Here is a 16,040-nt window from a genome sequence, read left to right as displayed (position 1 = left end):
AAGGAAAGGATTCCAAGGGGGTGAAATGGCATGAGAAAACACACGGAAGCAGGACTCAGAAATCTCCATGTGGGTGATCACCAAACAGATGACCTGGGCTGGACCAGCCTCACCACCTTGGGGCACATCGAGACGTACCCACACGTCCTGTTCCCTCTACTCCCCCACACTCATTCTCTAGGCCTTAGCTTAGGTGTTCTCCCTATGGCCAGCACCATACCTTCAACCAAGTCTCGGCGGTGCCTCTAACAGCACTGGTCCTCTAACAGTACTCTCTGCCTTCTACCGTCATTGACACACTATATTGTTGTGGCCATTGGACTTCTAGCCCCTTAAAAGGACAAAGACCATGTCTTGCTCACTCATGCCTGCGTCCTTGGCACCTGGAGTAGGGCCTCAGTGAATATCTGTGGGAGGTGCATAGATAAGGCTCGCCAAGTGGAGGAGGTACAGATGAGAGAAGGTTCTGAACTACGGCTGGGACTCTCATGCACAACTTGAGTACTAGTCCTTAGGTGGCCCCTTAGTAAAACCTCCACACATTATACGTATCCTATAAAGCAGGACAAACGCAATCTACAATCTTTGGGAATGGGCCCCCAGCTGAATTAAATTAAAATAAAGCAGGTGGATAGAGCACAGTCAGCAATCCATGTAGAGATAGCATGGAAACACTGAGGCTCATTTAGGAAATGCATTTGAATTTCCTTTCACTGCCATTTTTACAGCTGGGGAGAGCAACCTCTTGTTTTTTCTTATTTGATCTCTTGAGCCACCCACATTAGACAAGACCATACAAGGCTTTTACCATTGACTTGATCATAACAATCCAGTTTCCTAAAGATAAAGCATAAGAAAAGACAGTTTGAAAGTAGAACCTCTCAGTTTTATAGTTTTTCAGTGATACTGATGAAAAGAAGAAGCAAGGGAAATATTGACCAATCAATAACTCTTACAGAAAACATTTTTGGGAGGCTTCCCCATAAAAATGACAGTATCCTTTTAAGAGGGCACCCAAGCCCTTGCCCTTGAGGCCTTCATACATCGTTCAGCCCCCTACACTCCTTTCCCCACACGGAAACTACTGGTTGTCCTATCAGCCTGACTCCTGGTATGGGGATTCATGCACTGACATTTCCAAGGGCCCATCACTTGGGAAGCACAGAAGAAAGGAAGCTGTTACTCTAACAAGTGACATGAACAGCCTTCTACATGAGCAGTGTATGATGGATTTAAATTTTACCTTTTTGTTGTTGATTATTTATTAACTACAATGGAAGAGCTGGAAAGCCCTCACTTAGTGACAATTATCATTATTAATATAAATAAATGGAGAAAGATTGAGCATGGATGGAGAAGAAGGGTTTCCATTGCAATAGCAATCTGAAAGACCTGGGCACAACTTCAGTTCTCATACAGACACAGTACAACCTTTACACTAGTGTCGTCTTTTAGAAATTAGAGTAGGTTTTGGGATTAAAACAGTGGTCCCTGAACCTAAAAATTATGACCTGTCCTCCTTGCTTCGTTCTACTAGCAGGTCACCCCTCATTCCTTTCTGGAAACAGACCTCCTGCCTTCTCAGAAAACTATCAATTATCCCTCCACCTCTTCCTCAGCCCTCCTTCACAGCTCTTTCCCATCAACATCATTTTCAAATCCAACCATCTTTGTTTTAATGTCCCACACACACACACACACACACACCCCAGACCCTGCCCTTCCTTTCATTTCCCTGCCCTGTCAGACAGTGCCAACGAGTTGCCTCTCCTCACCCTCCCCCTTTCCTTAGTCCCTGCCCTCTTCACCTCACACTTGTCTACCCCATCGGCTCCTTCCAAGGGGCTCTTTCTAACATCCCCGGGGACCTGCAAGGTACTAAACTCGATGGACCTGTTTCCATTCTCTAATCCTCTTTAACATCTCCCCAACATCTGGCAGTGTTGATACTCCCTCCCTACCTTGGCACAACTCTTCCCTCATTTTCTGAGGTCCAGCCATTTACAGTTTGCCTGCTTCTTCCCAGACATCTCCTCCTCACTTTTTGCAGACTTGATTTGCCCTCCCTGTGGGTGGTTTCCTCTGGAGGATATAGCAGCTGGAGTGTCAATGGCTCCAGAAAACATCATCTCTTCTGTTATCCAGAAGACAGAGTGGGAGTAGGAGATCTAGAGGGATCTAATGGGATTTTAGGGGAGATGGGCAGAGCAGAAACCCTGGGGCAGAGCTCCGGCTGGGTCAGAGTGGAGCCCTGGCAGGTACTGAAGAGAGAGCCGCTGGGGTGGGCCTTGGTTGGTCAGTGTATGGCTTATGATTTTATTTCCTTCATTATTGCATTGTGTGTTTTTCCCTAGTTACTCCAGCTCCTAATTTAAACTCCAATCATTCCACAGTAATTGTCAGAAACCCCAGCAATTTCCCACCCTCCACTATCCCCACCCCCTCCATTTCACAGTTAGTCCTGTCTGCTCTTTCTTTGGGACAGTCTGTGGGACCTTTGGGTCTCAATACACATGAGCTTCTGCTCTGGTAAATTGTCTTGATTTACCTCAAGATTAAGTATTTGTTCTGCTCTATGTCTCTCTTCTCTCTCTGGAAATACCGTTGTACTCTCTTATACTGTTTTAGCTGATTATTTTGTCATTTACCCCAGAGTTTCTAAATAACGTATTTTTATTGCTGGCTCTTGATTTTTTTTTCCCTTCTAGACATTATCTATTATCCTCCTTTTATTCAAAACAAGCATTTTGTTCTCTTTTCCTTCCCTTGCCCCATCCTTCCATTCTCTTAATACGCTATTGTTATATTTTAATTTTAATTTAGCTTCATATTTAGTGTTAAATGATCATGACTGATCAATGCTATTCATATCAGTAAACCATAATTACTTTTCCTTTTCTATACAATTGTCATTTGTTTACCATGAAGCTAATAATTACTCTTTGTCCATTTGCCTTATTTTCTATATATTTATCACTAACTACCCCAAACTTTGCCCCAGCTATCTAAATCGGCTTTGACGTTAAGTGAAACAACATATAACAAAACCAATTTACCACAGGCTAATTGATATAAACAAGAGTTAACTTCCCACAGCATATTTCTGGTCACAAAAACATCACCAAACTTCTATGTGAAGACCCAAAACACTTCTAATATGAAGCACTGAAATAAATGTGAGCTATACATACATTTAAGAAAAATTACTAAAAACAAGTAAGATCATTCTTTTCCGCCCCACTTATTCCAGTGCAGGACCCCGGTTGGCCAGAGCCCATCCCTGCAGCTCAGGTGCAAGCCCCACCCTGGACAGGAGCCTTCCATCGCACGCCACTCACTCACACATACCCACCCTCACTCAGACAGACTGGGACAGTGTAGACATGTGCACATCTTTGGGACACGGGAGGAAACCAGTATACCCAGAGAAAACCCTTGCAGACATGGGAAGAATGTGCACACCCAAACAGACAGTGGCGCCAGCCGAAAATCAATTGTTTTTTTTCTCATCAACATTATGACAAAACATTATTTGAGGACCTACTGTATATCTGAAAATATCTTTATTCTATCTTCAAAATTAATAAGATAGCTGATATATGCATTTCTAGTTCAGAAATAATTTTCCTTCAGAATTTTGAAGGCATTGCTCCATTGCCTTTTAATTTGCAGTACTGCTGTGGGACATTCAGAACCACTCTGACTCAGTCCCGGTGTGTTCTCTCTGGAAGTCGTCAGACCTTCTCTTCGTCCCAGTATTCTGAAAGTTCATGTGACGTGGGTCTAGTCCCCTCCATTATTTGGAGCACTCTTTTGGGCTCTTTCTGTCTGGAAATGCGTCTTCTTTTGCTCTGATCAATTTCTTGATTTATTTTAAGATAATTATTAGCTCTGTTCCATTTTTTTCTGTGCTCTCTGGAAATCCTATTATACTGACCTCTTGAGGCCATCTTCTGCTTTTTTTTAATCCTCCCGTTTTTTTGTGTTCTTTTTGTTTTGTTTTTTTAATTATTTATCATTATTAGTTTCAGGTGTACAAAACAATGTAATAGACATTTACACCCCTCACAAAGTGATAATCCCCCTCACCCAATCTACTACCCCTCTGGCATTGCACTTAACCGTTATATTTCCACTGTCTCTATTCCTTATGCTATACTCCACTACACACACACACACACACACGTGTGTGTGTGTGTGTGTGTGTGTGTATAAAATTATAGTTAACATTCATTATTATTCAGCTTCAGGTGGGCAGTGCAGTGATCAGGTACCTACACCGTCCCTGAAGTTGTCTCCCTAATAAGACAAGTGTCCGTCGGATACCCTACAAAATCTTTACAACATTATTGATTATATTCCCCAAACTGTCTTTCATATCCCCATGGCAATCTTGTGGTTACTGATTGTGTTTTCTAATCCCCTCACCTTCTCTCCCATCCTCACCCCTCCTCCCATCTAGCAACCCTCAGTTTTTCCTCTATGTCTCTGAGACTGTTTCTGATTAGTTTACTCATTTATTCTGTTCTTTAGATTCCACATATAAGTGAGATCATATGGTATTTGTCTTTCTCTGTCTGACTTATTTCACTTAGCATAATGTTTTCTAGGTCCATCTATACCATTGCAAATGGTAAGATTTCATTCTTTATACTTCTGGTTTTTCACATCTAATCTTTTTGCTCTACTTTCTGGGAGACTTTTTCAACTTTATTTTCAAAATCTTCTCTTGAATTTTTAATTTCTGAATTGTTTTCAATTTCTAAGCTCTTTTAAAATTATTTGTTATTATATAGTGTCTTGTTTTTGTTTCTTTGATATCTTTCCTTGTGTCTCTGAAAATATTAATGGTGGAGCATATGACTTTATGTTTTGTTTTGTTTTGTTAATTATCTTCCCTGTTTGTTCTATTTCCTCCAAGTTACTGTTTTTCAATTTGTTTGTTGTGATTTCTGTGTTTCATATATGGTGTTTTCCTCACGTGTCTGTCTGGGAATCCTTGTTTTGTGCTCATGTTTAAAAGTAGGGCTTAAAATGCTAATTGGGAGTTTCTGAGAACATAGTCAGAGCATGTTGATTGTGTCATTGCAGGGTGACATGACAAGGGCCGTTTAATCAGAGACTTTCTGATGCCCAGAGAAGAGGCCCCAGTCTCCTCCCTAGAAAGAGATAAGCCTGATGGCCAGCACGCTGGGGCTGGCTGGGGAGTCTCAGCACTCAGCATTCACTTACTTTTTCCTCCTATTTCAGCATGGTGACTCCATTTTTCACTCGACCCAGTGATCTTCAATCGTGGGACCTTCTTCTCCAGAAAGATTGAGGCAGTTGCCAAGTGCTATAGAATCCCAGAGGGGATTAGGCATCAGACTTCTTCTCAAGGAGAACTGTAATCCATCCACATATCCTGAGCATTTGTGGGCTCCTGCAAGTTATATTAGGTTCATTCTCAGCTTCCCCACTCTGGCTTAGAAGTCTGTTTCCCAGTGCTCATGCTAAGTCCTTTCACACTCATCCATCTGCTTTCCAGCTTCCAGAATTTGGTCTCTCTTCCCTGTTCTTTCAGTCCTTGTGAGTTAGTTCCTTTTTTGAAAGGGGTCTTGGGAAGAAGCAAATGTGTGTGCAAACTACTGTCTTTGTCTGGAACCTAATAATTCTTCCAGGACTACTTTGTGTCATTTACTAAATTTTAGCCTGGGACAACCTCCTAATGAAGTAGTATTTCTTAAAATAATCCCTGAGAGCTTTTGTGATATTCAGGTTGCTACGAGGAGTGCTTCGCCCCCTCCCCTACTTTATCTGTGTCACTTAAACTTAACTTACACAGTTGACTTTGCTTTTGTTGTTTAAGGAATCCCTTAAAGGGATTCCTAGCTGAGATTTTAATAGCACCTCATCTTGCTTTATTGTGCTTCATTCTGTTATTCTTCGATGCTTTCTATCGCTTTGTAATGCTTATTAGGAGCCAACAATTTATTTTAAAAATTGAGTTATACGGGATTGCTGTTCAGTGAGCTGTTGATCTAAAAACAGTGGGTAGCAGTTCCTGTTAATTAGCTAAATCTTCTACTCCCTGTCAAGGTGCTGTCGTTTCATGAACACAGCATCTCTGCTTTGAGTAATAACATTACTTGTGAAGACAAGTTAGCTGGTACCTTTTACTTGTTAATACAAGTGTTTCATGTATTGTTGTAACTGAATGTTTTGGGCCCTTGGCCGAAACTTTTGTTTACTGCCCTCATGTAGACCTAGTGCAAATTAGAAAGTGTTTTTTGCCAACTCAGTTCTGCTTTGAGCCATTTCCTGGTTACGGTTGATTATTCAGTGCAGCTATATCAATCGTAGGGGCAATGTCATGCCATTAGAGATGGTTTGGACAGTAAACAGCATTTGCAAAATGGCAGCCGAGCAGACAATATTCAGACAGATGCAATCTTTTCCTATTTCAGCTACTGTACAAATGCCAAATGTTAGCATATGACTGCAGAGCAATCAAACGGAATCAGTAGTAGACAGGAAAATTACAGCTGATCCAGCAATGCAACCAATTGGTGTGAACAGAAATTAAATGCTTGCCTTTAATTGAGGGTGACGATATACAATTAACTCATCCCCTAAAGCAAGGAGCGGGAACCTATGACCTACAGGCCAAAGCCCACCTGAGGCCTGTTTTTACTTATCCTCTAAGGAGATTTTCACTGTTCTAAGGGGTAGTTTAACAACAACAATAACAACAAAGAGGATGTTGACGGAGAAGAGAAAGAGGAGGAGGAAGAAAAGAAAGGAGAAGGAGGAAAATGTAGCAGAGACTGTATGTCATCTGTAAAGCCTAAAATGTTTACTTTCTAGCTTTTTACAGAAACAGTTTGCCAGGCCGCGGTCTAGCCAGCACTGGCTTAGTCTCATTCCTTTCCTGTCCGACATGCTCCTTCCCCAGTCAGGGAAAGTTCTCCAAGTGTTTCCCAAGGCTTTAGCAACTTAAACATGTATGTGTGTTTGTGTGTGGTTTCAAACAAAGTTTAATTATATAGATTCTATATATGGAATCATCATTTCTCAAGTTTGTGACACCTAAACAGACTTACCAATATGAAAGGCAGCGTCATATGTATGTGTGCACCTAAGTCAGCATGACCCATCTTAGGTTACATACCTAGCTACAACTGGAAAAAACACCAAAATTACGAATAGTACTTTTATAAACCCTTTGGCTTAGTTGGAGATACTGTCAGAAAGGTATATATTGAACTTGTTTCTCTTTGAGAGTATAAAATGTTAACAAAAATAAAATTAAAACATGCTTTTACCATACAAATATATTTTTGTTTACTGAAAGCCTAACCAAAGAAAGGTTTCATTTAAATAATTAACTTTAGAATTAGGTAATTTTTTTAAAACGAAAGTTTTACCAGTTATTCTCCCTTACTATGGATATTAGCCAAAATTTGATCGTTATCAATAAAAGATGTACAGAGTTCAGCATTACTTTAGGTTTTCTCATTATACAGAATTTTTAGTCTGCATACTCTAGAACATCCACAAACCATTTATAGATGAATTTTCCAAAAACTTAGCTCTGATCCTGCCAAATCAGTCTAATTGACAGTAAGAAATTAAACCAAACAAGGAAATTATCAAACATTCCTATTTGAATCAATTAATATGAAAGTCTTGGAAAACGCCAGTGGTACAGTTTCATATTGTTCAACAAATTATTCTATAATGTAATATGATTCTCTCTGTTGTGGGATGTTTTTCATATTTGCCTTGAATCCACTGGCAAATTTAGCATACTTATAAATTGATTTTCCAATTATGAAATATTATCCCTGTTATCAAAAAGTGAATTGAGAATGAAACATTCAGATCATTGCTTAAAATAAAGCTTGTGAGATAAGTTTATGTCTCTAATACCCAACCTATGTCCAAAATATAACCATGATCAACATTTAATGTTCATCTTCAATAGCACTTGTAAATCACATAGTTGAGTAACTAATTTAATGTTCTATTCTTCCCTTTAATCCCCACTATGACTCAGATCCAGGAGCACATCAAATCATCCTGTTGTCATAGGATTCATCTCCAGCTGATAAAGCAAACCAGTTCTGAGGATAAACATTGAAGTCAAACATTACTTTCTAATTTCTTTTCTTCCTTGGCCCAAAAGGTTCATTTCTAAAAATAATTCAAATTACATAGTATTTTCTGTCTTTTGGCTATTGGATTGTAGAAATCCAGAGGTCAGCATTAAGCCAGTGGCTTTATTTCTTTATAAAATGAGAACATAAAATGGAATTCCAGCAAAAAGCTGACCTTGAAGCTCCTGAGCATATCCTGTGTGGTGCATGAGGTGGACTTCAGGGGGCCATTATTGGGATCCTTAACTGGTGTCAACTGTAGATGTTTAAGGAAGCAAAACTTGAGTCCAAATAACAATAAAATAGCTAATTTCCAGTCAAGATGGCAGGGTAGGTACACACTGTGCTTGCCTCCTCTCTCAACCATATCAAAATTATAACTAAACTACAGAACAACCATCATTGAAAATCACCTGAAGTCTAGCTGAACAGAAGTCTTACAACTAAAGAAATACAGAAGAAGCCATCACGAGACTGGTAGGAGGTGTAGAGATGTGGAAAAGGCTATCCCCACACCCACATATGACTATAAAAATCTGGAGGGATATCTCAGCTGCAGAGGCCCCACATGAAGAGTAAGGGATCCCACACCAGATTCCCCAGCTCAGGGTTCCAATGCCAGGGAGAGAAATCCCCATAACTTCTGGGTGTGAAAATCAACAGAGATTGGCACTGAGTGAGACAAGGGCAATTGCTGTCCCAGATGTTTCTTTTAAAGGTCTCACACATGGACTCACTGATGGACTCACTCTCTCTGACGTGGGACAACACCTCAAAAGGTGGCAGGGACATACAGGGAGGAATTCAGTTGTCTGGCTTTAAAGCAAGGACTGGAGGGGCAGCTTTATTCCAGACAGAAGGCTGCTGGAGGCCGTAGTTTCTTTGTTGAGCCTTCCCTCCACCCAGTAGGCAGACACAGGCAGCCTCTATATCTGAGTTTCCATCAAGCTGGCTAACACCATTCACCCCACCCTGGTGATTCCCTAAGACCCCTCCCTACCCAAATTTCAGGCCCACCCAAGCTGCTTCCAGTGGCTTTTCTGTACAAACAGCCTGTCTTGGCTCATGCTGCAGACTTTCCTAAAATCTCTCCAAGGTTCACAAAACACAAAGAAGCAGGATCTGACCTCAATATGCCGCATCCCTCTTGCTAAGCAGCCCCAAGCCTGGCAATGGTGACTGTGGGCCTCAGTTCTCAGCTTAGCCCCTCCCAGGCACCTGCATGCCAAGAATGGGTGGCATCTATATGTGGATTTCTTTGTGGCTTCATCCAGGTGGCTCTGGGCAGGGCTCAAGCAAAGGATGAACTTGGTCTGTAGCAGGGCCCCTCTCAGGAGGCCCCAGCACCGGCACACTTGGTAACCTGCTTTAGACCCTCAACAGCCTCCATAGATGACACACCCAAAGGGAAGACTGGGCAGGCACCAGAGCCCTACTAAAGCAAATCCTGCTCCATAGGATCAGCCCCTGCACAACAGTCGTCACAGCCAGTCCTCAGAACCAATCACCCTGAGGGTCAGTCCCTCCCACTGATGTGCAAACAGCAACTAAAGCTCAACTACAGCAGGAGAGCACACACAACCCACTCAAGTGACACACCTGGAGCACATGGCTCAGGTGACAAGGGACACTGCACCACTGGGCCCCACAGGACAGCTACTACATAAGGCCACTCTACTAAGACCAGGAAACATAGCAGCTCTACCTAATACATAGAAACAAACACATGGAGGCAGCCAAAATGGGGAGATAAAGAAACATGTCCCAAATGAAAGAACATAACAAAGCTCCAGAAAAAGAACTAAACGAGATGGAAGCAATCTGCCAGATGCAGAGCTCCAAACACTGGTTATAAGGATGCTCAGTGATCTCATTGAAACTTCAACAAAGAGATAGGAAACATAAAAATGGAGATTAAAAAAAAAAAAAAACCATAAAAAAGAACCAGTCAGAACTAAAGACTGCAATAACTGAAATAAAGAATACATTATAGGGAATCAGCAGTAGATTAGATGAAGCAGACGTTCGAATCAGCAAATTAGAAGATAAGGTAGCAGAAAACACCCAATCAGAACAGCAAAAAGAAAAGAAAAATCAAAAAAACAATAGGTAGTTTAAGGGACTTCTGGGATAACATCAGGCATACCAACATTTGCATCATAGGAGTACCAGAAGTAGAAGAAAGAAAGCAAGAAATTGAAAACCTATTTGAAGAAATAATGACTGAAAACTTCCCTAATTTGTTGAAGTAAATAGACATACAAGCCCAGGAAACACAGAGTCCCAAACAAGATGAAGCCAAAGAGGCCGACACCAAGACACATCGTAATTAAAATGTCAAAGGTTAAAGACAAAAAGATAATCTTAAAAGCAGCAAGAGAAAAGCAGTTAGTTACCTGCAAGGGGACTTCCATAAGACTGTCATCTGATTTCTCAACAGAAACTTTTCAGGCCAGAAGGGATTGGCACAAAATAGTCAAAGTGATGAAGAACAAGGAACTACAACCAAGATTACTCTACCCAGCAAGGCTATCATTTAAAACTGAAGGAGCGATAAAGAGCTTCCTAGACAAGAAATGCTGATGGAGTTCATCACCACCACACCAGTATTACAAGAAATGTTAAAGGGACTTCTTGAAAGAGAAAGAAGAGGAGGAGGAGGAGGAGGAGGAGGAGGAGAAAGGGGAGGAGAAGGAGGAGAAGAAAGCTAAAAAAATATGAATTATAAAATGGCACTAATTACATACGAGGTCTGACAATTAAGTTTGCAAACTCATTGTGAAAAGAAATGCTATGTACCTCATTGCTGAAAATCACTACAGTCATCTTCAAAGTACTCCCCTTGGGAAGCTATGCACCAACACCAGTGTCTAGTCCACCCTTCAAAGCAATTTTGGAACTATTTTTCTGGAATGGCCATCAGAGCTGTCATCGTATCACTATTGATGTCCTGAATGTCATCAAAATGTCTTCCTTTCAATATTTCTTTTATCTTTGGGTAAAGAAAGAAGTCATTGGGGGCCAGATCAGGTGAGTAGGGAGGGTGTTCCAATACAGTTATTTGTTTGCTGGCTAACAACTCCCTCACAGACAGTGCCATGTGAGCTGGTGCATTGTCGTGATGCAAGAGCCATGAATTGTAGGTGCAAAGTTCAGGTCATCTAACTTTTTCATGCAGCCTTTTCAGCACTTCCAAATAGTAAACTTGGTTAACTGTTTATCTAGTTGAAACAAATTCATAATTAATAATCCCTCTGATGTCAACAAAGGTTAGCAACATCGTTGCAACAAGTTCTCGAACTTCTTTGTCAGAACTCGGTATATATGAACAATTACTTTCAATGTAAATGGGTTAAATGCTTCAATGAAAAGACATAGCATGGCTGAATAGATAGGAAGCAAGACCCTTACATATGCTGCCTACACGAGACTCATTTCAGATTGAAAGTTACATACAGACTGGAATTAAAGGGATATAAAAAGATATTTCATGAAAATGGAAACGAAAAGAAAAAAAAAACCTGAGGTAGCAATACTTATACCAGACAAAACAGACTTTAAACCAAAGGCTATCACGAGACAAAAAAGGATCTAGTAATCCCACCTCTGGATATTTATGCTGCATCCATATGTTTACATATGGAGTAAACTACATATGTAAACATATGGATGCAGCATTGTGTACAATGGTAAACATATGGATGCATGTGTTTACAATAGCCAAGATATAGAGGCAACCTGCGTATGCATCAATGAATGAATGGATAAAAAAAGATGTGGTACATATGTATAGAATGAAACATTACTCAGCCATAAAGAGAAGGAAGTATTGCCATCTGCAACAATGTGGATGTATCTAAAGGGTGTCGTGCTGAGCGGAGCGAGCAGGCAGAGAAAGACAGATGCCGTATGATTTAACTTACATGGGGAATCTAAAGGACAGAATAAACAAAACAAACTCATAGATAGAGAAAACATTTGGGGGTTGCCAGATGGGAGAGGGGCTGAGGGGATAGGTGAAGAAAAGTGAAGGGGTTAAGAAGTACAAATTGGTTGTTACAAAGTAGTCATGGGGAAGTAATGTACAGCATAGGAAATATGGTTGATAATATTGAAACAACTATGCATGGTGCCAGGTGGGTACTAGACTTATCGGGGGCAGAGGGTAATCACTTTATAAATTATAAATGTCTACCCACTATGCCGTACACCTGAAACTAATATAATATTGTGTGTCAACTGTAATTGAAAAATTTTTTAAATATATTTAAAAATAATAATAATAACATTATAGCTGAACCAAAGGAAGTAGAGAGATGCTAATATACCTTCTCTTTGCAGGAAGTAAACCAATTAATTGTTCACTTTTTGGAGATTTAATCATCTGAGATTTATTAATGAGGCCCACTGCTGACTCGGTAGAGTAAGGAAATTTATATGTAATACAGCAATGAAATAGATGGTTAATTAGGGTATGAAAGTTACTCAAACTGAAATGCATTGAATTAATAACAAATATCCCTACAAAAATTTTAAAATATAAAGAAGGGAGATTCAGAAGAAATTAATTAATTCATAATAATTAACTTTATCAAGAATAGTCTAAAGAAGTGCAAAATTTAAAATTCCTGAAAGTTGCCCAATTACTTATTCTCAATAACCTGTTGATTTCTAAAGTCTCATTTCTGAATCCATCATGATTTTCTTTTCTTTCTAAGAAATCAAACGTTCTGGAAAGGCTTTGAACGTCACTGTTTCCCTAATAACAGTTCAACTTCAGCCTGTGTTCCTGCACTTAATGAGCTTCCACGCTCCTGCAGGGAAAAGGCTGAGCCATCTTGAGGGAGTACAGCTTTGCCAAATGCTCTCAAGCAATTACAGGCTGATTGTTTACCTTCTTTACAGGTGGGAAGGAAAGAATGAAAACGAAGTGGGCAGATGTAAAGAGACCGGCAAAGTTCACGTGACTGTGGATCTCAAATACTACCGACCAACTGAAGTGGTAAGGAGTCCTGGCCGCCCAGCATATGGCTGCATTTGGCCAGCTGGCTGGGAAAATACTGTCACTGAATACCCAAAGCCAACCTTCAGAGCTTTCCACTGGGCTCGCTGGCATCCTTCAGCGGGCACTTCCCAAACCAGAGTACAGTGCTTTGAATTTGAGATGTATTCTCACCACAAAATCGATTGCTTTAAAAAGGAAAACAAGGGTAAAATACACCCAAGGAAATAGTTGGTTTCAGAAATGGAGACGCATATCAATGAGCCTCAATGTGTTAGTCTTCTGCTTTGACTGCTGGCCCCCGGTACCTACTTCCTTTGACTGACAAGGCCCTCCACAACCTGCAGGATCTCGAGATCTGGAGTGCTTACCTACATCTGCAGTGCACACACAGGCACGCACACACGCATACACAAACGTAAGTCATAAATGGTCTCCCTACACATTTGTTAACACTGAGCTCAAGTGAATCCTTTTCTGGACAAAATACCACTAGCACTGAAATTTCTACTCCTTCCTTTGTATCTCCATTATACACTGTAGATAATTATAACACCTATTATAATTTATTATACTCGTTTGTTTACACGTCTTTCTCCTTTTACCAAACCGTGAACTCTTCTAGGATAAGGAGCTTTTTTTTAATATCTTCAAATATAACAAAGTAGGTGCTTCATAAATATTGATTAATAGGTAGATGGATGGATAAATGAATGAATTTATAAATACAGAGGTTCCTGTGTTAAGAAATGACCTATGGATTGTTAGGACATAACATCTGCCTTTCCTAAATTTATACAACCTTTCGGCTTGGTGTTGTCACTTTAATGTGGTCCACGTTCACTCTGGTGACAAAACTCACCATGTTATATACCTAAACATAACAGAAAGCAGACTTTTCCGAGACAAATGTTCAAATATGATGGCTACCTAATGAAATGTACATTAACTGTGAAAATAGAATCCCTTGAACCTGTTTTACCTGTGTTTTGAACCAAATTCCCATGTGTAGTACAAGCTTTCAGAGATTAGGAAAACCCCAGCGAAGAGAGATTGAAAGTGCATATGTCATCAGTAACCACCCTTTAAAATGTCTTGTTTCAAACAAAGAAAAACTTCATTTCACGCACTCTTACACACAGGAGGAAATAAAAAGGAAAGGAAATAAGCAGTGTTTAGAGACAGGCTGCAGTGTCTCGGCACTGCCCTGGCACAGGGCGTGGCTGGGTCTGGGACACACAGGGAACAATGGCTCCCTGTGCTAATGGCTCGTGGGTGTGCCAAGGAGAGGATGTGCTGTGTCTCTGGGGGAGGAAGATATGGCACACTCCTGCTGACACAGCAACAAGGCCTGTCTGCGGAGCCCCCAGCCAGGCTGCATTCGTTTCCCTGTCCTCGAGGTGCCGCAGCATGTCACTTTGCTGGAATGTCATACAGATCACATAAAGAGGCAGATTTGTTTCTGTGCTAACAAAAATTGTCATCTCAGAGTGGAAAATTTACTGAGCCAACAGAAACCTCAATCCTTATAACAATTTAAACACGGTTCTTTCTCTTTCTGGAGACCGAATAGTTTCCAAAGCTAGGAAGTCATTAAGAATGGCTTGTCTGTCATTCTCACTTAGGCCAGGTGTGGGATTGATAAGAGCACAGAACAAAAGGATTTGCTGAACAGGAAAAGGACCCTTGGACTAACAAGACAGTTCTTGAAGTTGCTCCCTATCAGCCCCTTTCCCGTCCTGATACTGCACCCCTCGTCATTTCTTTAGTTCATTCAGATGTCATTATCATACCTGTTCTGCAACTCCATCTGCACTAAAGTTGTTTGAACATAAGAGTGGTGTCTTATTTCATAATCTTGCTTTATTTGTTCACTGATCTAGCTCTCACCCCAGAATCCTTTTATTGCTTGATTTTGGATGTTTAACTGCATTTCATCTTTCTAAGCCTCTAGGCTGCATTAATTTTGCTCACTCCACTTCAACTGGGTTTTCTGTTGGGCAAGATTTTCTTGTACAGTGAGACTAAACTTTTAACCTCATTCCTCAGAACGGAGTTTTCCCCAAACTTGGATCAGCTTGACAGCCTTATATTGAATTGCCTTAGGGGTAGTAGCATTCATCTAGTTGAAAGGTGACCAGTACTGAACACTGACTTGTAAAGGAGCTTTCACTTAGGTGTGGGCCTTGATAGCCAACACATCCAGAGAGCCCCAAAACCACCAAGCGTCTCTGAGGTTTATCAGCACTTAATATAGGGGAGACATGGAATTCTCCCTGGTCTAAACTATCCTTGCCCACTCAGTGTCTAAGTTCATCCAACATGCCAGAGACTTCTCTCCATTCTTGCTCAGATTCTGTAAAAGCTTGCTATCCTGATGAGCTTTTATCATGTGTATTTCCCCAAGATCTTCAGCACACAGGGCACTCCAAAGCCAGGAGCTTAGACTAGACCTTCTGAGAGTCAGATGGTTTCCTAATGACTGATGGCAAAAAACATAAAGAAAATTTGAAAATAAAAAAGTGATAAGGACATATCAAGTCTCCAAACACCAGTATCCTAAAGCAGGATGAAAGGGACATGGAGCTTTGTGTCTTTTTTTGAATAAGATTCAGACAAGCCTTAAGAAAGGCTCCTTGCTCCACATAGGCCAGCTCTAACCCAAAAGAGGCCACCATAGGTCCACACAGAGCATACTGCCACATGTGCCAACAATCATTGTCCCCATTGACACACAAAACCTTAACTACTGCTTCTGTATCTACATGAAGAGTCTTGAAAGTTTTTGTTCTGAACTACGGACTCCAGCACCCAGTTAGAACTGAATGAAGTCACAGTTTTTGCTTCTCTACCTATAAACCTTGGGGGCTTCCTTTGAACATTTAGGAGTTTTGCTACTA

The 16,040-nt window shown here is 40.7% G+C and overlaps 1 protein-coding gene across 2 annotated transcripts in view; it reads left to right on the top strand.

The window, feature by feature from the left end:
• The window catches only part of GMDS (GDP-mannose 4,6-dehydratase), a 667,570-nt gene that overhangs the window by 549,499 nt on the left and 102,031 nt on the right, over positions 1–16,040 (top strand). For both annotated transcript variants that reach the window (XM_081055077.1, XM_081055078.1), the window contains exon 9: positions 13,044–13,140. In XM_081055077.1, the coding sequence (XP_080911203.1) occupies positions 13,044–13,140 (97 nt within the window). The remainder of the gene's footprint in view (positions 1–13,043; positions 13,141–16,040) is intronic.

The sequence above is a fragment of the Rhinolophus hipposideros genome (genome assembly GCF_964194185.1).
Source record: "Rhinolophus hipposideros genome assembly, chromosome: 8".
Taxonomy (NCBI): domain Eukaryota; kingdom Metazoa; phylum Chordata; class Mammalia; order Chiroptera; family Rhinolophidae; genus Rhinolophus; species Rhinolophus hipposideros.
This window is presented reverse-complemented; position numbering and strand designations above follow the sequence as displayed.